At 53.4% G+C, this 23,141-nt stretch overlaps 1 protein-coding gene across 1 annotated transcript in view; it reads right to left on the bottom strand.

Annotated features, from left to right (window-relative positions):
* Nucleotides 1-16,796: 16,796 nt before the first annotated feature.
* The window catches only part of LOC144724928 (kinesin-like protein KIF13A), a 130,977-nt gene continuing 124,632 nt past the window's right edge, over nucleotides 16,797-23,141 (bottom strand). The window contains exon 39 of the mRNA XM_078604246.1: nucleotides 16,797-22,471. Within this exon, the coding sequence (XP_078460372.1) occupies nucleotides 22,122-22,471 (350 nt within the window). The 3' untranslated portion in view covers nucleotides 16,797-22,121. The remainder of the gene's footprint in view (nucleotides 22,472-23,141) is intronic.

A 23,141-nucleotide genomic window follows, 5' to 3' on the forward strand; every position in this document is an offset into this window, starting at 1 on the left:
TCTGCCCCTCCCTACTACGATACCTCCCTGTCCTAATCGCGCGCCTGCAACCCACACGGAGCGAACGTACGCACGCCCACACACACACACGCCGCTCCGCGCACTCCAACTCAACTCGCGTTATGATCGCGCACCTGTATCGCACACGGGGTGGTCGCACGCACACACACGCAGCTCCCCACGCGACACCCACTCTTGCGCCGCTCTGCGCCGCGCTGGCCGCTCACGTTACGATCGCGCACCTGGAGTACGCCGATTACGCACGCCGAGAGCTTACGCAAGTAACGAGCACACGCAAGCGGGGCACACGCCGACACGACGACTCGTCCCCTCCCCCACTCGCGCGTGCACGTCAACCCAAATATCGTACAAGGACGATTCTCCTCTCACACGGCTGCGTAGTCACGCCAACACACAAAAGTGCTCTCCCCGGGCGTTAACGCACACACCTCCGTACCCGCACAATCGTACAGAGACCACGGCCTTTATGCATACATCGACCACACACTCGCGAATGCAGTGCACGCTAATACCACGTTCCAAAAACACCCAACAACACGGTTTTGTTACTACGCTCGAGATTTTATTAGCCCTTGCTAACCAACCGTGCCACCCGTGTGTGTGTGCGGGCCAGCAAGGCGCTTCTAACCCACACTCTGGTGCCGTGTAGCCCTATTCTATGCTGCGCTCTTTGCTAAACCGCTTTCCTACTCGTCCTTACCCCGAACTAACCCTCTCCTACGGATCCTACTCTCCGCTCTGAGGTGTTGTAAGGCGCGCAACACGATACCGTCTGTAGTCCTTGGTGACCTTGCGGCGCTCAGATCGTCCTGCAGACAATCTAGCGGCTCGCCCGATGACTCCTTCGTCGCTGACCCCGTGTCCCAAACTCCAGAAGAAGAGAGTTCCCTACTGCCCCTGCGTTTTCTTTTAAACTATTCACATCAAAGGCTAGGCGCCCCCGTCCCGACCGCCTTGGTCTCTCGACCAATCCTGAGCCTAGGATTTCCCGCTCTTTTGCGATCCCGCCGGCCTTTGAACTTTCGACCAATCAGTCGTCCCGGTTCCTGATCCCAGCTATCTGCCTTGCTGACCCGTGTTTGTGTTTGTATGCGTTTCTAACTGCGGGGCTCTCTGAGCTCGCCGTGGTCGTGCGATCTCAAATCCGCCCACGGCGCCGCAGTGTTACTTGGCCTGGGAAGGGTCCTGTCCAATTCCCTGGCCCTGAGAAACCGTGGGGTAACCCCCCTAGGGGGCCCTCGGGTGAAAACTCAGGGTAGGTGACCCGACCACGAGGCCCTACGTGGGTGCGGGTGCGTGTTTATGTGGGGGGGGTGATGGGGGGCAGTGCGGCGGTGGAAGCCGGGCGGCTCCCTGGCTCGGCCGAGCGGCCCCGTCGCTGTGGCACCACATAGCCCCCCGGGGTGCCAGTCCCCGTCCCGGGTTGACTGGAGCACCTCGCCTGGGTTGCCCCCACGAGGTATCGCCGCGGGGTCCGCGGGATTCGCCCGGCCCTTGTGGCTGGCCTCGGGGGTGGCGGCTCCGTCTCCTGGGGCTCCGGCGGTGGTCTCCTCCTCCATTCCAACGGCTCCCCTCGGTCTCTGGCACCTGCGGGCTGGGGAACAAACTCAGAGGCGGTGGGGTTTAAGGGTCGCCGTCCTCGTCGCCCCCGGCCCCGCCCGGGGCCCCTCGGAGCCCGGGGCTCCGTGGGGCCCATATACTGCGCGAGGCCCCCGGGCACGGGGGGTGGGGGGACCCCGGGGTTTCGGGGTACTTGGACGGCGGGGCTCCCCCCCTCGGGGGCTGCTCGCCACGGCTTCAGTCGGCGGATGTTGACCACCATCTCCCGGCCCCTCTCTCCTCCCTGAATCAGCACCGTCCATGGTGAGATCTGCCGTCTCACAATCCAGGGTCCTCGCCAGTAGGTGGTCAGCTTCCCCACCTGTCCGGCACCGACGCGGGGAGTGTACAGCCACACCTCGGAGCCCGCAGTGTAGAAGGGGGGCTCCATACGGGGTCGGGCGCCGTGCTCTTGCCGCTGGTGCGCGGCCTCTCCGTGCGGGTAGGCTCGGCCCCTGGCCCCTCGCAGGGTCTCCAGCAAGTGCTCCACGGGGTGGCTCCCTCCCTCCCGTTGCGGCGGAGGGACACCGAACAGCAGATCTGCGGGCAGGCGAGACTCGCGACCAAACATCATTAGGAACGGGGTCTGTCCTGTAGATGTGTGAACGGCGGTGGTGTAGGCGAACAGGGCATAGGGGAGGTGTTCGTCCCAGTCCTGTTGATTCGCGGCCGCCATGCGTTTAAGCTTCCCGGCCAGAGTCTGGTTCATCCTCTCTACCATCCCGTTCGCCTGGGGGTGATATGCCGTGGTTCGGTCCTTCTGGATCCCGAACTCTCGGCACAGCGCCTGGAATAGTTCGGCCTCGAATTCACTACCCTGGTCGGTAATGACTCGTTCGGGGATCCCGCACTTAAGTACGTAGTTTTCCACGAAGGCCCGGGCCACTACGAGGGCTGTTTTATCCGGGATAGCCACCGCCACGGGGTAGCGGGTGAAGTACTCCACCGCTACAAGAATATATCGGTTGCCCCGGTGGGATCGTGGAAAGGGCCCTTGCAGGTCGATTCCGACCAACTGATTCGTCCGACTGACTCGGAACGGCCTCAGGGGTACCTGGTACCTCGCCGGCTTTTGCCCACACTGCTGACAGGCCCGGCAGCCCTGCACCCAGGCGGCCACATCTTGCGCCAATTTAGGCCAGAGATACTGGCGACGCAGAGTCTCCCGGGTGCGCCGTTCCCCATCATGGCCCCCGAGCGGGTGGTCGTGTACCAGTCGTAGCAGCTGGGGTCGCACCTGGGCAGGAACACAGATGCACCCCGGCTGGCCGGCCTCGGTTAACTCCCGTACCACTCCGTTCTGTACACACAACCGGGCATACAAACCGCTCCAGGGTCCTGGTAGGGCGCTCTTTTCCTCCCGCAGTGCCGCCTCCACTGCCGCCAGATCCGGATCTCGCTGCTGGGTCTGTCTCAGCTGCTCGTCGTTTAGGCCCGGGAAGGCACAGCCGACGTCCTCCTGGATCCGTCCGATCGGGTCCCGAGCCGCGGGTCCCGCGCTTGCCGGGCGGTCGACGGGATCCTCAGTGCCACCTGCGAGGGTCTCTGTGGCGCACACTGCACTCTCTCTCGGGGGGGGGAGTTTAGTTCCCGCGCGCTCCTTGGGTTCTGCTGCCTGGCGGCAGCGTCCCCCCGTGAAGCACGGGCAGGCGTCTCCCTCCCTCGTCTCAGCGCGCACCGCGGGCCGTCTTGACAGGGCGTCCGCGTTCGCGTGTGTCCGCCCCACTCGGTACTCGATCTGCAGGTTGTACTCCTGCAGCTGCGCCAGCCATCGAGCCATCTGCCCCCGCGGTTCCTTGAATGTAAGGAGGAACTGCAGTGCATAATGATCGGTGCGCACACGACATTTCCTGCCGTACAAGTACGGTCGGAACTGTTTACACGCGAAAATTACAGCATACAGTTCCTGACGGGTTACACAATAGTTCAGTTCGGCCCCGCTCAGGGTCCGACTGGCGTACGCGATGACCCGCTCCGTCCCACCCTGCACTTGCGACAGCACCGCGCCCAGCCCACTGCTGCAGGCGTCAGTGTCCAAAATAAAATCGGTGGTGAAATCTGGGAAAGCCAAGGTGGGGGTGTGGGTGAGGTGGTCTTTGAGTGTGGTGAAAGCCGTCTGGCAGGCCTCCGACCACTGATAGGGGTTCTTAGGGGAGGTGAGTTGGGTGAGGGGGCGTGCAATCTCACTGAATCCCTTTACAAATCGACGGTAATAAGTGGCGAGTCCCAAGAATGACCTGATCTCCGTCAGGTTCCTCGGCCGCGGCCAATCCACTACGGCACGCACCTTCTCGGGATCGGTGCTCACCCCTGCCTCGCTGACTCGGTGTCCGAGGTACCCCACCTCGCGTTGCGCAATGTAACACTTGCGTGGCTTGAGCTTGAGATGGGCTGCTCGCAGTCGCTGGAATACTTCCCGCAGCCTGGACCAGTGTTCGGACAGCGACCTACTGAACACTATTACGTCGTCCAGGTAAATCAGGTCCCACTGCAAGCCCCGCATCACCAACTCCATCAACCGCTGGAACGTCGCGGGCGCGTTAGTGAGTCCGAACGGCAACACTCGAAACTCAAACAGGCCCATCGGGGTGGTGAATGCTGTTTTTGGCCGATCCTCCTCCGTCATCTCCACCTGCCAGTAACCGGACGCCAGATCGAGGGTGGAAAAATACCGCGCTCCTGCGAGACTGTCGAAGGTGTCGTCGATGCGTGGGATGGGAAAAGCGTCGCCGAGGGTGACTGCGTTCAATTTTCGGTAATCAACGCAGAACCAAGTCGATCCGTCCTTTTTCGTTACCAGTACCACCGGGGCAGACCAAGGGCTCGCGGAGGGCTGGATTATGTTATCGCGTAGCATATCCGTGACTGCCTCTTTGATCTGGGTCCGTTCAGGCGCGCCCACTCGGTATGCGGGGAGTTTGATGGGTCGGGCTGCACCTGTGTCAATTTGGTGCTTGACCAGGTCGGTCCGGCCCACGTCCGAATCGTGCTCACTGAACACGTCGGCGTACTCCCGCAATAACCCGCGCAGCTGATCGGCCTCCCCCTTAGGTAAGGCTGCCCAAGGCACATGTAGCGCATCCTGCAGGGGAACAATCTCGGCTCGGGGGGTCGGGCCGACTCGCCAGGCCAGATCCTGGCTGTCCTCGGGGCGGCCAGGGTCCTCCGCCCAGAGTGCGAACACCGAGTCGTTCGAGTGGCGAGCGTGCAGGGGGTGTACGGTGGCTACCGGGGTGCGTCGTCGTATCATTGCCGGGGTACTGTGTGGGTTAAACACACGTATAAACAGCCGGCCCCCATCTGCGTTTACCAGTGTGGCTGACCCTACCACCCCGTATCGCGATGCCAACTCCGGGTGAGGAGTCAGCATTACCTCGCCCGATGGTCGGTGGGTTGGGTCGGTGGAGAGGGTTGCCACTGGCACCAGCATCTCGGCGAGAGGCCCGATGGTGACGGCCGACACCAGCGTAGCGGCCACGGGTGTGAAGCGTGGGCGATTCGGCTCCTGTCCTAGGAACGGAATCCGCTCCCCGCTGCCCTCCACCGTAGCGCATCGTTGCCGGGGCTGTACGTTAAGTCCCAACTTTTCCAGGAGGTCCGTTCCTGCAATGCACTCGTGGCACAACACACTCGAAACGTAGAATTCCTGTGTGCACACCTGGTTTCCTAGACGGACCTCGAGGGAGACCTTCCCCAGCAACCCCATCCCGGCTCCGCTTGCCGTGTGCAGCGCGCGATCCGGGGCCTGCAGGCAGCCCACGTCCACCCCGAGCATGCTGCAGTGCGCGGCGCTCATGAGAGAGGCCACGGCGCCCGTGTCCAACAGGATCCGGGTGCGCTGCCCATTCACCTGGCCTTCCACCAGCGACGTGGCTCCCGTTATCCCTGCCACCAGCTCCCGCAGCCAATCGCCCGAGGTCCATGCGCCCTTGGGTGTTGTCGTTGTAACCTGTTTATGGATCACTCGCTCGCCATTATTATTACAGCTGGTTTGGGTCGGGTCTACGTCGATTTCATCCCCTGGTGGTCCCCTCTCTAGGGGGGGCTTAGTGTTTGACCTATGCATCGGCCTCGCACGGGCGCGCTGAGGGCAGTCCCTCATGAGATGCCCTCGACGGTCGCACACATAACACGTCCTGGGAGGAGTGGCGGCTCTGTGGCGAACTTTCTGCCCACTCCCTCCTCCCCCCGTGCGCTGTTGCTCATACTCTGCTTCTAGTCGGGCTATCCTCCCAGTTAATCCTCCTACCTCGGCCTGGACCGTCTCTACCATTGTCTCCAGCGCAGTCATGTGTGCCCGTACTTGGGTTACCTTGTTGTCTACTTGGGTTACCCTGTCACCTACCTGGGTTACCTGGCCGGAGACATCCTTTATACCCGTTTGTATACCGGCAACCCATCCCGGGGTTGTCTCGCGGGACACTGGAGGCTCTCTTTCCCGGCCCCTTACCGTTCTCGCGAGCTCCTGTTCCTCCTCCTCGTCTTCCGAGAGCAGGCTCGCAATGGCGTGCTCTCGTCCCAGCCCCCGGAGCTGCGCGCGTTCGCTGTGAATTCTTTCACACTTACGTGCGCGCTCGACAAGGGCGTTAAAGGGAAGACGTGGGCAGCTCATGTCTGGCTGCCACCACGCCGTGCGAGACAGGTACCGCTGGATTTTCTCGGCGGCCAGTTCCTCAATAACATTAGTTGCGTACCCCGGGCGTGCGATCCTTGTTAACTCGCGCACATCCTCGGCGTAATCACGTAGATCTTCGCCAGGTTGGCGACGGCGCGCCTCTAAGGCCGATTTTGCTTCCTCCTCGTCACGCGTGCCAAAACGCTGATCGAGTCGGCGCATCAGCTCCTCTAGCTGTGTCTGTGCGCTCGCGGGTAACGCTTCTACAAAATCGGCTGCCCGCCCATCAAGATTCATATTAAGTTGACGTACTGCCTGCGCGTCCGTCCATCCATTAATTTCCTTGGCCCCTAAGAGATTGCGGGCGAATGCCTTCCACGAAGGGGCCCCCCGGCCGGTAAATATCAGTCTTATTTTAGCGTGAGGTAACGCGGGGGTCCGTACCGCTTCCGACACCAATTTGTGGGGGTCGCTAGCCCCCGAGATCCCTCCCTCGATAATGCTAACGGCCGGGCTAGCATCATCAATCGCCCCCCCGCTGCTAGGTTCCTCACCCGTGGCGTGGGAACCATCGCCCGAGGATTCCCCTCCCCCGCGGGTCCGCGTAGCCGGCATGGCTAATTACCGAGTAGTATTCTGCCCCTCCCTACTACGATACCTCCCTGTCCTAATCGCGCGCCTGCAACCCACACGGAGCGAACGTACGCACGCCCACACACACACACGCCACTCCGCGCACTCCAACTCAACTCGCGTTATGATCGCGCACCTGTATCGCACACGGGGTGGTCGCACGCACACACACGCAGCTCCCCACGCGACACCCACTCTTGCGCCGCTCTGCGCCGCGCTGGCCGCTCACGTTACGATCGCGCACCTGGAGTACGCCGATTACGCACGCCGAGAGCTTACGCAAGTAACGAGCACACGCAAGCGGGGCACACGCCGACACGACGACTCGTCCCCTCCCCCACTCGCGCGTGCACGTCAACCCAAATATCGTACAAGGACGATTCTCCTCTCACACGGCTGCGTAGTCACGCCAACACACAAAAGTGCTCTCCCCGGGCGTTAACGCACACACCTCCGTACCCGCACAATCGTACAGAGACCACGGCCTTTATGCATACATCGACCACACACTCGCGAATGCAGTGCACGCTAATACCACGTTCCAAAAACACCCAACAACACGGTTTTGTTACTACGCTCGAGATTTTATTAGCCCTTGCTAACCAACCGTGCCACCCGTGTGTGTGTGCGGGCCAGCAAGGCGCTTCTAACCCACACTCTGGTGCCGTGTAGCCCTATTCTATGCTGCGCTCTTTGCTAAACCGCTTTCCTACTCGTCCTTACCCCGAACTAACCCTCTCCTACGGATCCTACTCTCCGCTCTGAGGTGTTGTAAGGCGCGCAACACGATACCGTCTGTAGTCCTTGGTGACCTTGCGGCGCTCAGATCGTCCTGCAGACAATCTAGCGGCTCGCCCGATGACTCCTTCGTCGCTGACCCCGTGTCCCAAACTCCAGAAGAAGAGAGTTCCCTACTGCCCCTGCGTTTTCTTTTAAACTATTCACATCAAAGGCTAGGCGCCCCCGTCCCGACCGCCTTGGTCTCTCGACCAATCCTGAGCCTAGGATTTCCCGCTCTTTTGCGATCCCGCCGGCCTTTGAACTTTCGACCAATCAGTCGTCCCGGTTCCTGATCCCAGCTATCTGCCTTGCTGACCCGTGTTTGTGTTTGTATGCGTTTCTAACTGCGGGGCTCTCTGAGCTCGCCGTGGTCGTGCGATCTCAAATCCGCCCACGGCGCCGCAGTGTTACTTGGCCTGGGAAGGGTCCTGTCCAATTCCCTGGCCCTGAGAAACCGTGGGGTAACCCCCCTAGGGGGCCCTCGGGTGAAAACTCAGGGTAGGTGACCCGACCACGAGGCCCTACGTGGGTGCGGGTGCGTGTTTATGTGGGGGGGGTGATGGGGGGCAGTGCGGCGGTGGAAGCCGGGCGGCTCCCTGGCTCGGCCGAGCGGCCCCGTCGCTGTGGCACCACACAATGCAGGCGACAAAGACCCCCCATTTCCCCCCCCCCCCCGGTATAGCCTAAACAGACTGTTGGGGCAAGTGCTGTTAACGAGTAGTACCTATGAAGGCCTGCGCAGTACACGAGGGGGTGGGTGGCCAGCGCCACGCCCGACCGCCTTTGTCTCCCCAGTGGCGATGTTTACTACACACCACACCAGGTACTCATTTGAGGCTGAGCCGACCGAGGGGAGTCCCAGGACCGGTTCAGATAATCGTCACTGGTGTCGCCGGGTTCCTGGTGCAGCACGCTAACCCACCACACTACCAAAATGCGACACAGGCGACACACATTGCCACACAGGCGCCTGGCCTAAGGCGCAGCGCAACGGCACCCCATGCTAGCCACCTGGGGAGTGGCGTCCATGAACCTCTGGAGTGGCGCTGGCACCGCCTCTCGACCAGTCCATACTGCACGATGACACCCGCGGGTGGCCGCTCCAGCCCACTTCCTCTCTCCGCAAAACATCCTTGCCACGCCCCATCCGCTACCTTTACCAGCTCCGGCCTCCGGCCACCATCGGCTCTGTCTGCCACCGGTCGAGAAGTTCCAACCACCGACGGATGACTGGGACCACTTCACCCACCGCTACCGGGCAGCGTATCGTGGTCCGATGACGACGCCCAGCTGTACCTCCCGGCAGTCTTGGGGGGAATGACGCATTGGGAGGCCTACGACTCCATCCCAATGGAACGGAAGACCAACCACAACAAGGCCATGGCAGAGATATTTACTTACAGGAACGGATCGGGGCCCCGGAAGAAACTCCCATGGCCTTCGCCATCATCCCTCTGCCTCGTGGCCCAGAAGACTTACATATCTCACGATGGACGACGCAAACCTGGAGGGTGTGGTAATCGAGCGACTGATCAACTACATCGCAGAGGCTGGCATTTAACTTTCCATTGTTGAGGACCACCTTGGGGCTGGCATCCTACTGCCACTGATTCGTTCCCTGCAAACTGCTTGCCGCTGCGCGCTTCATCCACGCCTATCGGCCTTGTATGGTCAAGAGTTCACCCTGCGGAACGCCCATGACGCCCTCCAATTTGCCCTTCGGCTTAAAACAACCACTTAGGCAGTTCGCTCCAAGAGTACTAGTACTCGTTCCAGGTCGCACATTGTCACGGCACTCGCCACGCTAATGCCGATGCTCTTTGGTGAATCCCGCCGACCACCGCTTGTGCGCGCGCGGACGGGGCTTCCCGATGTCGGACTGCTTCCTCCCTGGACGTCGCCGCGCCTGTCACGCTGCACGACCCTTCCTCTGGGCGGGCCACAAATCCCCAACTCTTCCTCGTCTCCTCCTGCGGCCCTTCGGCCATCGATCTGGCCCTGGGGCGCGCCGCTGGTCGAATTAACATGGTGGCAAGCCCAGGACGATATCATCGTCTGTTCGGTGGCACTGGTTGAGGAGGCCCCGCCCAGCCGGCCACGGCCACACGGCTGGGACCCATGTCGCCCACCCGCGCCTTGTTTGTGCCCTCGCTACTCCAGCCCCAGCTGATCACCGCTGTCCATGCCGAAACCTTGCTCCACCCTGGAAACTCTATGACGTCGCTATTTTTGGCACGGCTTGGCAGCTGACGTGCGCAGGTTCCTATCGCACGTTGCCCAGACTGCGCACACCGCAAGACTCTACCTAAACGATTCCGGGCTCCGCTGCAACCTATTCTGATATCCCGCATGAATGACTTGGTTGCCCTGGATGTCTTGGGCCCTTTCCCCACGATGCCCCAGGGCAACCCTGTAGAATCTCTTATGCTGGCCATCCACATGGCCCATACCCGACCAGACTGCCACGACAATAGCCAATACATTTGCCCGGGGCTACGTCCTGGAAAGGGACATCCCCGAGCGTCTGTTGGATGACCAGAACCGCAATATCTCCTACAAATGTATCCAGGCACCAGGAAAGTCCGTAATGTCCCCATACCATCCTCAGACGGAAGTGATGTTGGTTAGGTTTAACTGCTCCTTGGCAGATAGACTGTCCCAGGTAATGGACGAACATACCACAGATTGGGACCTGCACCTCACGCCGGGGTCTTCGTGTACCACATCGCCCCCCATGAATCTACGATAAGAGAGGACGTCGGACGAGTGACGAGAGGAGAGAGCGATGTATGAAGGAGAGAGCTGTGTGTGACTGAGATGGAACCCTTATCTGTCTCCGCATTTTAGTGTGGAGAGCATCCACTACAAACACACATCAATATCCACAAAGACACACACACACAACTGTCCATACACAACAAGAAACACGGAGATCTCTCCTTTCACACAGCCGTGTCAGTGAATGATGTTGGACTTATGGCTGCTTGGTATCATTCGTACATTGTTCTGGAAATGTACACAATTCCCATGCGTATATCCCAGGGGGAATCTGAAATGGGAAAATCGTGTCCTACGCGAATTTTTAGAATTGTATAAGCCATTCGGTAGTTGGACCCCAGACCTTCAATTCCTCTGTTCTGCATTTAACCTTTTTTCGTTCCGAGATATTTGAAAGTTGCAGGGTGGGGGGTGTCCCGTTAACCACTCAATCTCGGAGGCGCAAGCGGTTCAGCCTTAATGTTATGCAGAGAGGTGTATGTGCCTTCGTTTTGTAAAGAAGTTGTACTCACCGCAGAGAAGTGTCGTGTCACATGGTACAATAACTCACAAGGGAAAACGCAACGGGGATGGTGTGGTCCACCTGCATAGGGAAAGGGGGTTGTGGAAAAGCAGGTTCTGAGAGGCAGGGAGAAGAGATGGAACCACGTGCACGGAGTAATTTGAAATGATAAACAGAGGCGTGCAGCAAGTTTGGCTCTTGTGTTGGGAAACAGGTGGAAGACCAGATTCCATCAAGGTTTCAATCACAATGAAGCGAGCCCAACCCAGCCCAGCTTCTTAGAAATAGGGAACCACACCACCACACAATAGAGGTGATTGCAAGAAGTCCCCAGCCACAAGCATCTCTGCGCTCGAGCTTCAGCCAGCCAGCAGTGGAGAGAGCAGTCCAAGGAAATAGCCACGCCTCAGGCTTGGACGCCCGGTGAGGAGCAGAGACGGGCAAGGACATTCAGCAGAAGGGGAGAGTAGCACAAGGAGGCTGCCTCTAGCGCCACCCGTTGGTGGGAAGGAGCCAGAAGGGGCCTCGCTCACTTCCTCTGCTCTGGCGACGGTGTCAGGCCGGTGGGTGGCCCACGACATTCTGGATCGAGTTTCATCTGGAGTCCGGGTTGCTTGTGAATGCAGCCCAAAGCGGGTGGTAAATGCTGCATCGAAGGCTAAAAGTGCCTTTGTGTTTAAGGATGTGTTTTGTTGTGAGCGTGTTCGGGAATGCGTCGGGAGACATCCTGTAACATGTTGTGTGTTCGGGAATGCGTCGGCTTCGGTATGCGAGTGGTCCGGGATGAAGGAGACGACATCCTGTAACATGTTGCGAGTGCCGTGTGGTGTTCTCGACATACGCCACTGCGTGAAAACTGGCAGGGTTTGTGGCTTTTCTGAAAAATTAAAGGCAGAACAACCCTATTGAATCGCCTCGGGTGCATGGTCTCAATTACTCGCGCGAGACTCTGACCCACAGTATACACGGGCGTGACCTGGCTGACCGCAAATATAACAGTGACGCCGATTTAGGGGGTGTGGGGGGAGCCCGTGAAGGCAGAGCGAGCGACGAAGCGCCACGTGCAGCGACACGACCGCACCACTGAGAGATGGGCGCCAAGCTGTGGCACACTGCCCTCCCGCGTGGCCTTGTGAAAGCCTCCGCGCCAATGCTTGCTTTCTACCTCGATGCTTCCATGTCGAAAAAGACATCCTTGGATCGATAACAGGGTGATGTCATGAGGAGGACGACGAGGTTGGAGGACGTCTGTATGACGGTGAATACCATCAGAGGGCCATCCGTTAAAATCGATAATGTAGGATGCGAAGCTGCTTATTTACTAGAATAATGCACTAATGATACAAGTGACCAAGGCCGTATATTCAAATATGCCCAATGCCTCCCCCCCTCTATATATTGCTATAAAATAGAATTCTGTTTATATGATTGTGGTTGTACTTTATTAACCCTTAATCTCTGCCATTACATACAATGAAACAAAAGGTAAAAAAGAAAAAACAGAGCAATGTAATACAATACACTAATAGACATTGTAAAAAAATAAATAAAAAGTCCATCCCATGTGTTAGTGAAGTTTTTTTTTTATTTTGGGCAGGAAATTCGTTTTCAAATTTAGATTTATTTTTTCTGGGGGGGGGACCCCCAGACCCCCTGGAAGATTTGCCCCCCCCCCAATGTTGACTCCATGGCTACGGCCTTGCAAGTGACAGTGAAACATCTGCACTGAAATCAGAGCGACTGTTGAAATAATACAGTATTGCTGTACTCTTTGGTTCTTTCGGTAAAGTCACGTAGGTAGAAAATAATAATAGATCACGACGTTTTGATCGCAACACAAGCAGCCGTCTTCAGGTGAAAAAGTTATATTTAAAAATACTTTTTTTAAAACACGCTTTAATGAAATGTACCGTACGAGTAATGGCAGAACTCCACGACTCCAAGAAGTGGCCTCGAGGCTTGCCATAACGTAAGGGACCTGGGTGATTTACAGCCAACGTAAGTTGAGCGTGGACAATTAGAGCCAAGCCGAAACATAACATAAGAAAGATTGTTTAAAAAAAAAAAAGTGTTTTTATGATAGAATATAGTATTGTCATCAGTAAGACATAAGAATACGAAGTTTGCAGTCGATACCACATTGGGAAGTGGGTTAAAATTGAGTTACAATATTTGAGGATACGACAACAACAGAGTGAGTTAAATAAAAGCGTGTAATAAATAAAAGACGGGGAATCATTCCCCCTCTTTTTCACCTGAAGACGGTTGCTTGTGTTGTGATCGAAACGTCGTGATCTATTATTTTTACACGCTTTTATTTAACTCACTTCGTCTGTTGTATCCTCAAAAAAGAAATATTGTAACTCAATTTTTACACACTTCCCATTGTGCTATCGACTGCAAACTTCGTATAGGTATGTCATGCTGATGACAACACGAGATTCTATAATAAAAAAAAAATCCAAAACATAGATTTTAAAACATTTTACACGCTTTTATTTAACTTACTGTATGTGTTGTATCCAAAAATCTTGGAACTCAATTTCAACCGTATTCCCAATGTCGTATCGACTGAAAACTTCGTATAGCTATGTCATACTGATGACAATACTATATTATATCATTAAAAATAAAAAATATATATTTTTAAACAATCTTTTTAACGGCTCTAATTGTCCACGCTCAACTGCGGTCCCTTACGTCAGGGCAAGCCTCGGGGAGCCACGCCCAGGGGCGGGGGATGTGGAAGGAGGGGAGGGGCGATGGGGGAAGGGGGCAGGGGGAGGGGCAGCTCGGACAGTACATTTCATTAAAGCGTGTTTAAAAAAGTATTTTTAAATATTTTTTCCTTCCTACGTGATTTTACCAAAAGAACCAAAGCGTGTGGATTCTTGCAGTCACGAAAGCTTCAAATCTAGATTGAATATTGCTGTAATTGGCCCAACCTGCATCATGTATAAATAGGCCGTGATTTCAAGTAAGCGCAGAGCATGATGAGTGACCTTTCAGCAGATGCGCTGTCGCCTCGCTATAGGAATAGAGCAATGCGATTGGTTGAGTCTGCACGTGGAGCGAGAAGTCAAAATTGGCAGCTGAAGAGAGAACCAGTAGCATCCTCGCTTGGGTTGTTCAAATATTTTAGGTACATCGATTGCAAACTCAGTGCTCGATTTCAACTTTATTCATTTGATGATTAAGTCCAGTACGATTTTTGTAAATGTGTCATCGTGGGGGGTGACGGCACAGACAGCAACACGCAGCACACTACACTGTGAAAGCCAATGGGGCCGTCCATAAATGACGTCACACGATTTGGGACGATTTTTGACCCCCCCCCCCCCATCGTCACACGGCGTCACAAAAAGTCAGACCCCCCCCTCTCAAATATGACGTCACAAAGCTGTGCCCCCCCCCCCCCCAAAATAGTTTCCGTGGCTGCAAGGATCCATACTTTTTGTTTTTATCGGTAAAGTCACGTAGGTAAAAAAACTTAACTAAATTTAAATGAAAACAACTACATTAAATCACGACGTTTCGGAACCAACACAAGCCTCCGAAGACGTTTCGGAAGCAACACAAGCCTCTGAAGACGGATGTAGTAGCAGCTATGTAGTAGGTTCGAATTAGGTGCACACACACAACTTGGAGACAACACTATTTATTAAACGGTAAATAATATAACACTGTACATGAGGTGGTGACCACCTTCCTCAACTCACTAACACTCTGGAACACGACACAGAGTGGACCAGGCAGGCAACGGGCTGCCTGGCAACGGGCTGCCTGGTCCAGGACGACGACCCGGGACTTGAGGACCGATGATATCGTCTTCACTTCGGACTTCGGAGTTCAACCAGACCCGCTTTGCATCCACACCTCCCTTATATCCGCTCCGGCGTGGCCGGCTACGCCCAGGCGTGGCCACCTCTGCCCAGGCCACGCCTCTCTTCCCAAGCCACGCCTCCCTTCCCCCACCTCACGGGAAGGTCTGGGTCCCTCCACCACGTGACCCCCCAGGCACCCCCTTGGGGCCCCCAGCCCTCGTACGGGCCGACACAGTAGTGACGACCTATGTCACTACAGCTACACGTGTGGTAGCTACGGGCCCCGCACTTTCAAGGGCCTCATGCTAAATGCCTTCAAGCTATCAATTCTGGTTCAGTGATTTTGCACTTGCTCTATTACGATAGTATTATACTACCTTCAACTTGTATGAACGGCTGGGTGTTTAAGGTTAGCGATTTGTCGTATTATCTGGATACATAGCAAATGAAAAAATACAATTACTTGACTTTGCAAGTAAAAAAATGTGTTTTCATATTTCTTTAATTTTTAATTTCGGGCCTCTTTATAACATACTCGCCTTTTGCCCGTCCAAGGACGGGTGTATTGCAGTAAATCTGAAATTTGCAAGCGATAAGCAGACCGTGACGTGATATTCATTGCATCAATGCGTGTGCAATTTGTAAGGGCGCGGTGACAGACCTATTTCATTTAAAGGTTATAATCCCTTGTGCATCATGACGTCCTTTTTACTTCGATGTCTCAACAGCGTGATGGAGATCGCGTGACGCGAGGGTTCTGCCTTTGTAGTGAGGGTTGTAAGTTGAGGCCCAGGAGGAGAGAGGAGGCGCCTAGACCCCTCATGTGGAGTGACGTCAGCCGCTAATTATTATGAATGGGGGCGGGTGTGCATTTGGAGGACGTCCCCTGTTCATGATTATTAATGATGGGGGCTGTTCGATGTGGAGTGACGTCACCTGCTCATGATCATTGAGGGGATTTTCATTCGCTCATGATTATTAATGAGGGGCAGGTCCATTTGAAGGACGTAACCTGTTCATGATTCAATCTTGACTTAAAGGTTTCGTGACTGCAGGAATTAATATTCTTTGGGTCTTTCGGTAAAGTCACGGAGAAAGGTTCAACCTTTTCCTGATGACGACCACTTGTGTTGCGATCGAAACGTCGTAGTTTTTTGTTATTTTCTTTGAACCTATCTACGTGACTTTACCGAAAGCCCCAAAGAATACTGTTCATGATTATTAATGGGGGGCTGGTTGACGTGGAGTGACGTCACGCGCGTTACACACTGACATTATTGGGTAACGATAGTAGTACATTCTCAAGACCTAAATGTGACTTTCTGGCCAGAAACCTCGGGGGGGGGGGGGGGGGTGCATTGACATCATCGCCTTACAGGGGGTGTACGTTGAGGAGAGCACATGGCTGGCAAGATATAAAATAAATGGTTATATTATTGTTGCTGCCATCGACCACGCTAAACATGGCTTCAAGGCCTGAAGGAATGTGCCTTCAAGACGACTACCACAAGCAACTGTTACATGAAGGGTGACTTCAACAGCCACCACACAAAATGGGGCTACTCAGAAAATGAAGAAGCCAGAGAGAAAACTCGAGGAATGGTCTTCGGCACGAGGTGCATCACTAAACCTACTGTGGGCTATAGATTTGGTTCGGCGCGCGCCATTGTTTTCGAGCCAAGTCTAATTCGGGGGGTTCAATTGTCGTGGGGGTACCCAACGCAGAAGATCCCTGGGGTTTGATATTCCACGAAGCTCGTGGCCAACCCTAAATCGCATCCACTGCACAAACCATGGCAGATGCGCAAATGGCAAATAAAAAACCACTGCAGTATGCGACTGTGGTCATCCAGAACAGACCGTACGAGGTATAACGGACGCAATGTCCCGGGATCCACAAATAGGAAGGAGACATCACAGCGATGATGATGATACACTCCGCTGGCTCCTAACGCCGGTTATCTGGGCTTGAGCACCTGAATTGTGAAATTGCAGTTGTTGCTCTGTCTACATCGGCCGTACAAAAGAAGAACAATGGATGGGGTCAGTGATAAGACCTTTATTGGATACGTCACCGTTTGTCACGAAATAACAAAAACCGTCCAAGATGCACTGCAGGTAAACGCACCTTGCTGTTCTTTATTGCTGAGTTTTTAGAAATTACAAGCAGTTCTTTTCGGAATAACGCTGCAGGCCATAGATACCGCCACACACGCACACATTTGATCGACTGAGCACTCGGGCAACTTTTACGTGAACGCGCGTGTAATGTTCTGCGTGTTAAATCTCGTTTATTACACAGGACATCTCAAACAGGAGCACAATACACGCATACCCGAGCCAACATTAAGAACATTTTAACACGAAGATTCAAGTTTATCTTAACATTAGTAATGAGCGATGGAGTCGTAATTTAATTGGTGGTGTGATAATAAGGCGCTGTTTTTATACGTATTTTCTCTTCAAAATTGCATTTCCGGAAAATGTTAACTCTCAGCAAAATGTGGTGGCAAGGTTCGTATTCTGCTGCGGGTCATACACAATCACCGTGCAGATTACATCGTGCAGGCTATCAGAAGACAAAGGCCAGAGACTAGCTGCCTATTATTGCCTGTCTTGGGGGCTATCCGCCTCAACATTCGCACGAGCCAAGGTCACGCGCTATCATTTCCTCATTACTTTGCAGCGTTGTAGTGCATGTCATAAACGTGCCGTCGGTGAAAAGCGACGCTCCTCAACGAAATTGTGCAATCAACATTTGGTGATTAATTCGACAAAAGGACGGTACAAATGGCGTAAAAAAACCACCAAATCTTTAAATATTTGATAATCACCGCAGCAACCAACATTTCTTATCACGCCACGTTGCTAGTGTTCAACACATCAAACTAGCCAGAGGCATTGGCCTAACGGGCCACGCCTTTGCTGAGCGGACCGAGACGGCTACCTTGTTGACAAACATGCCATTGTTGACAAACATGCCATTGGGAAAACATATTGGGGGGAGGGGGGGATATAATTGACCGACAGCTGAAATGTTATTTATTATCTGATGAATGACCATGCCCCCTTGTCTACTTGTTTATACGCGTTCAAGGTTGTCGAGGTTTCCGTGACCAGGCTACGAGGGTTATGGCTGAACTTCTGGGTTGGTTTAGGTTAAGAGGATGTGAAGTCAGGGTTAGATATACGGTTCAGTCAAGGGAACAGTGGACAAAAGTGGGGTGAAGAATGAATTCACAACGACAAATAATGTCTTGAACAATATTCAATAGACTCACATTATGAGTCTATTGAATAGAACTCACCTGACAAGAATGTTACATATCAACACGCTCTTTCGTTAAATTCTACCAAGAGGCAAATACATTGCATAGGTGTGGTACCGATTCGGGTGCAGTTACCATGAACATTTAAAAACCAAGTAGACTCTTATAGTGAAACGCTATACGAGCAGAGAGGCTTCTGTTTGGGCTTTAGGCAGTGCCACTGTAGAGGAACCTTTTACTAAACATGTATTCGAGAAACTCGCAATTCATGGCTTTCTATACACATGAACAATTGGTGAACACAAGTAAAACTGATTTGATATTAAATGCGTTGCATTGTCTTATGCGACCTTTGGAGTACAAATGTGTCCTGCATGCTCCCTGCACCCAAGTACCACGTGATATTGTTACCCTGTGGCCTGACTCTCCTATATCCCAACTAAAACCCACAGGAACCTAATATGCAGAACTGTTAAGCCCCAACTGTACAGAATGTAGTTAGTTAATGCATGGTACTTGAAGGTCATTTCATTGGGAGTAACGACACATCGGTTAATATAAACTTGTACGCACAATCCTTTACCAACCCGCACCGACTGTGAAGTATGGTAAAATAACCTCCACAATCCGCACGGTGTGACACGATGCTCATCCAGCAGTGGATTGACAACGGGCTGTTCGTGAATGCTCAAAATGCACCGACGGAATCGTAAGTGTACAAATGTTAATCGATTCTATTTTGGATTGGAATGGTTTCACGCCACTAGAGGCGCTATTATTAACCAGATTGGTAAAATGGGCATTGGCAATTCTAGCTTACATGCTATGCAAGTAGTATCAGTCTCAAGTGTACTGCATGTGTTAACTTATCGCATTTCATATTGGAAATGGTCCATGGTTTGATATTGCAATAGTTTCCAGAGACTATGTATAAGCAGTTTATTTTAATTGTTATGCTATTTGAAGCTTTTCTTACCGAGTAAAGTCAATCAAAGCGTCGAGTCAGATTTCTATGCGAGGATAAGATTTAAAGTTTAATTGATGTCTCAAGCCACGAGTCACGATGCCCGACCCATACAATATGGAAACGTCGTCTTGTGATGGATTTACAAATGCCAATAAAATGCATTAAACAGCTTAAAAAGTGGACCGTGATATACCAGCTAAAGCAACTACTTGATCACAATTACCTACAAATATTCAGTCAAAATATATATTCGTTACAGTAGTTGAATGTTTGTTGTAATTCTCCACGTTTCACTGTTTGCTGGTCTTTGTGAGCTGGTTTGTATTTGTTTCTTATCTTACCCTACCTCAATCGGAGCCTCCTTTGTGAAAGGGGCATTCATATTGATAATTTGGGGAGAAAACGGAAAATTCCACCAAAATGTGAATCAGACCCTTTCTATCCTACGTGAACACTCACTTTATTATAAATAGATTGACCGAATGCACAAATCTAAGCTTTATTAACTTTCAAGTAACACTGCGCATTGTTAATGGTAAAATCCCTTATATCAACACCGGGCGAGCAAAATTCCATAAAGCTTTACACTCCAGCAGCTGTAGCCGTAGTGTTTCTGCCATCACTTAGCCAGTGGATATACAAAGAGGCCTAAGACAACTTGTTTTTTTTACATGCATTACCTTACACCTGTCCGCAGCAGCTATCAGTAGCGATTTCGCCACGGGAAAAATTAAATGTGGCGAGAGCGGGGCAGCTAAATTACTCCGACACAGGGTGTGCGTGGACCCAGATGGCGCTCGGCAAGGCCCCAGGCACACGGATGAAGACGGTGACACCAACAGCGAAACCAACAACGGCAAAAACCAGTGCAGGGGGGGGGGGCACAAGAGACCCTCCAGGGGGGAAGTTGGTGAAGGCAGAAGAACTACAACCGTAGACAGCCAATCAATGGCTTAGGTTTGTGTGAGACGTGTGTGTGTGTGGGGGTTTGAGGAGGGATGGGAGCGGTAGAGAAGAATCAGTAGAAATCTGAACACAACTTCTGGAAAATGGATGGTGACCAATTACTGTTTTGCAACAAACCTCCCTACAGGGGAGGGCTGCGATTCCTGATGAGAGGAAGAAGGGAACAAGACGATACATTGCTTCCAAAAGGAATGCTGGAGATAGCAACATGGAATCTGAGAAGCAAATGTCCCAGCAAAGCTGTGAAATATCGCAGGGAAAATGAAAAAAATGAGATTAAATGTCTGGGGGAAAAAAGTGCATCTGTGAAAAGCGAGCAGTGGGGTTCACGTCCAAGGGTTTTTAATGTTTCCATGCAATCGGTGAGGGACGTAAAAGGATGGATAGGAATCAGTGTGCAGCATCCATTAAGCGTTGGCTGACACATCAGTCAAACAGATCCTCATCAAGAAAAGTGCAAGACCCCAGGACATAACCATCATTCCGGCATATGCATCATGTCGGCAGAAAGTATGGTATGAAAATCTACGTTAAGGAGACAATGACGATGTGTTTAGACAAAAAGTATCTCCTGCCAAGATGCACATGTCAGGGGAACAGCTGGAGCAAGTGCCAACATTGGAATACGACCAGAAAATAGGAACAAGACCGGTTAAAAAAAAGAATCGCATATCCAGGACTGGTTTTGAAAATGGCCGAGGGGTAGTTACAGATCGGACACAAAACGAGAAAAAAATTTGGATGAGGAAATGAAACGCTTTAGGTTTTCAAAGTTGTGAGATAAGCACCCATGAACACCGTGGAAGGACGAGATAAATAGACTGAATGCGTTTGGTTTTAACGAATGTATGTAAGTTGAACTTCTTTTGCACCATATGTAGCCAAGCGTGCTAATCAGAGATGCACTCGTTGTGCTCGTTACACACTGCACAATGTAATGAGCGAGTTGGCGTGACGGAATAAGAATGCGCCAAGAGAGAACGGCGACATGGGGGAATGACTGGGAATTATGATGAAAAGTGGGGGGGGGGGGGGGGGCAAATGAATGAATTAATGTACGTATACTGAACTTCATTCACACCGTACGTAGCAAGCCGTGCTAATCGGAGGTGCGGGGAAAGGACAGCGAATGAAGGACATGTCCCAAAAAGGTCAGCTGCAGCAGTGACGATGATCGGTCTGCAAGGGATAGCGGAAGGGAAGAGGAAGGAAACGGATTGGTTGGTGGGATAATGTTGAGCAGTCGGACTCGACACTCCGTGAGAGCCGCGGAAGGTTATACAAGATGAAGGGCATCTGTCATGGGACATCAGCCCTCGCTTATCACGAGGTGGGCAGATATCAAAGCCAGCGAGGATGCTAGTACCTGTCTCCATGTGAATCTTTAACAGCAGAGCAGACCGTTCATAGAGCTGGGGATCCCGGCAGTGATTATTCTCGCCATTGAGTCAGTAAGCACCAGTTCGATACCTGATACAGCCGCACAGTAATCCTGGCACCGAGTTACCAAAGCGCAGTATTTTGAAATAAAAATGGATGTTGAAGAGAAGTCTGTTGCAGCATTCCCAAGAGCAGCTAATTGTGTCCTATCATTGTTGCTCGCATTTCAAATTCGAGCCTCGCCTGCAATAGAGCTGTATAAAATCTGTACCCTACTTAGCCTCGGTGTACTCGGAAAACTGCATTCTAATTGGCACTCACCCAGCAAAATAAAGGACACTGGGAGGTGACCAATCTTTACCGGCCATGGTGGTATATGCCCGTAATTCAGCAACACGGCGATGGGGTTGGTGGATCATACAGAGATGGATGGAATCATCACGTGAGACATTCGCCACCTGGAATAAAATATGCCTGCGGACTGCAGTATAACAGATACGTTTCCGACCGTGCTTGTGGAATTTGCGCGTTATCCATCGCGTGCCCTGGCTTTCCACGCACACCGATTTCCTCTCGCATGCAAACAAAAACTCAACCAGAAAGGTTACCAACCATCCCAAGCAGAGACTTCTCCTTAAAAATAGTCCTGAGGATTTTCTCGGCGAATGAAGCATCGTGAAAACTGCAGGTCACGGGGGCGGCCTCTCTTCAGGCTTGAGCTTCCCGAACGGAGGCCGAAGCCGACCAGGGCCGGCCACGAGAACCCTCCCCTCCCCTCCCTCCCTCCTCACGGAGCCCAGGAGTTGCGCCCCTCGCTGGTCCTCGCCGCCACCCGGAGCTGCCCGCCCGTCTTCCCCGCGCCGCCGCCGGCGCGTCTCCCCAGCGACGGCTCGGAGGCCGGGTCGGGTCGCGACCCCGAAAGGTCGCTGCGGGAGCCGGACAGGCGCGCCAGGTTGGGCTGCGATGAGGAGAGGGCCGAGGCGTCCGTCGCGCGAGCGCGGGCCGCCGTGGGCGCGCGGTGCCGGGTGGGCTGGGCTCGCGGTGGCGCGTGGGACACGCGCTCGGCCCTGACGAAGAGGCCGTAGCCCGGGTTGCAGTGGAAGTAGGGGCGGCCGTGCACCGAGCCGTCGTTTCTGCCTGCGGATGCCACGCAAAGACACAAACGACAAAGATGTCCCGTGTAGCCTTAAAAAACTGTTGGGGCAAGTGCTGTCAGCATGCACCTGTGAAGGCCGGCACGGCACACGAGGGGGTGGGGGGTTGCCAGCGCCACGCCCGGCCGCCTTTGTCTCCCTAGTGGCGATGTTTACACACTGCACCAGGTACTCATTTGAGGCTGAGTTGACCTACGGGAGGCCCAGGACCGGTTCAGATAATCGCCAATGGTGTTGGCCATGAGCGGGAATCGAACTCGGGTCACCAGGTTCGTAGCGCAGCGCCAACCACTACACTACCGCTCCCCACTGTATCTGTATCTTTGATACTGTATCTGTATCTTTGATACAGACACACACACAAGCACACGCATATCACACATACATGCACATTCATACACCATAACAACAGCGGTCATTTACCACATTGGCCTTCTCTAGCTTGTGATGTGCCCATTTAGCTTCATATATCTGGCCAAACGGGAGCTGTTTTTGGCATGTGTGGGCTGGACATGTGGGATACATGACAAATCAATGCACCCTCATCTGCCGAATGTCACAGATGATATAACAATGTGCCATTTACCACGGCACCTTCGCTCACATACGCACAATGCGTGAACACTTGCCAACGGGAAATACGTCGAGCGAAC

This window comes from Lampetra planeri, chromosome 22, assembly GCF_965212315.1.
Source record: "Lampetra planeri chromosome 22, kcLamPlan1.2.h2, whole genome shotgun sequence".
In the NCBI taxonomy this organism is placed as follows: Eukaryota; Metazoa; Chordata; class Hyperoartia; order Petromyzontiformes; family Petromyzontidae; genus Lampetra; species Lampetra planeri.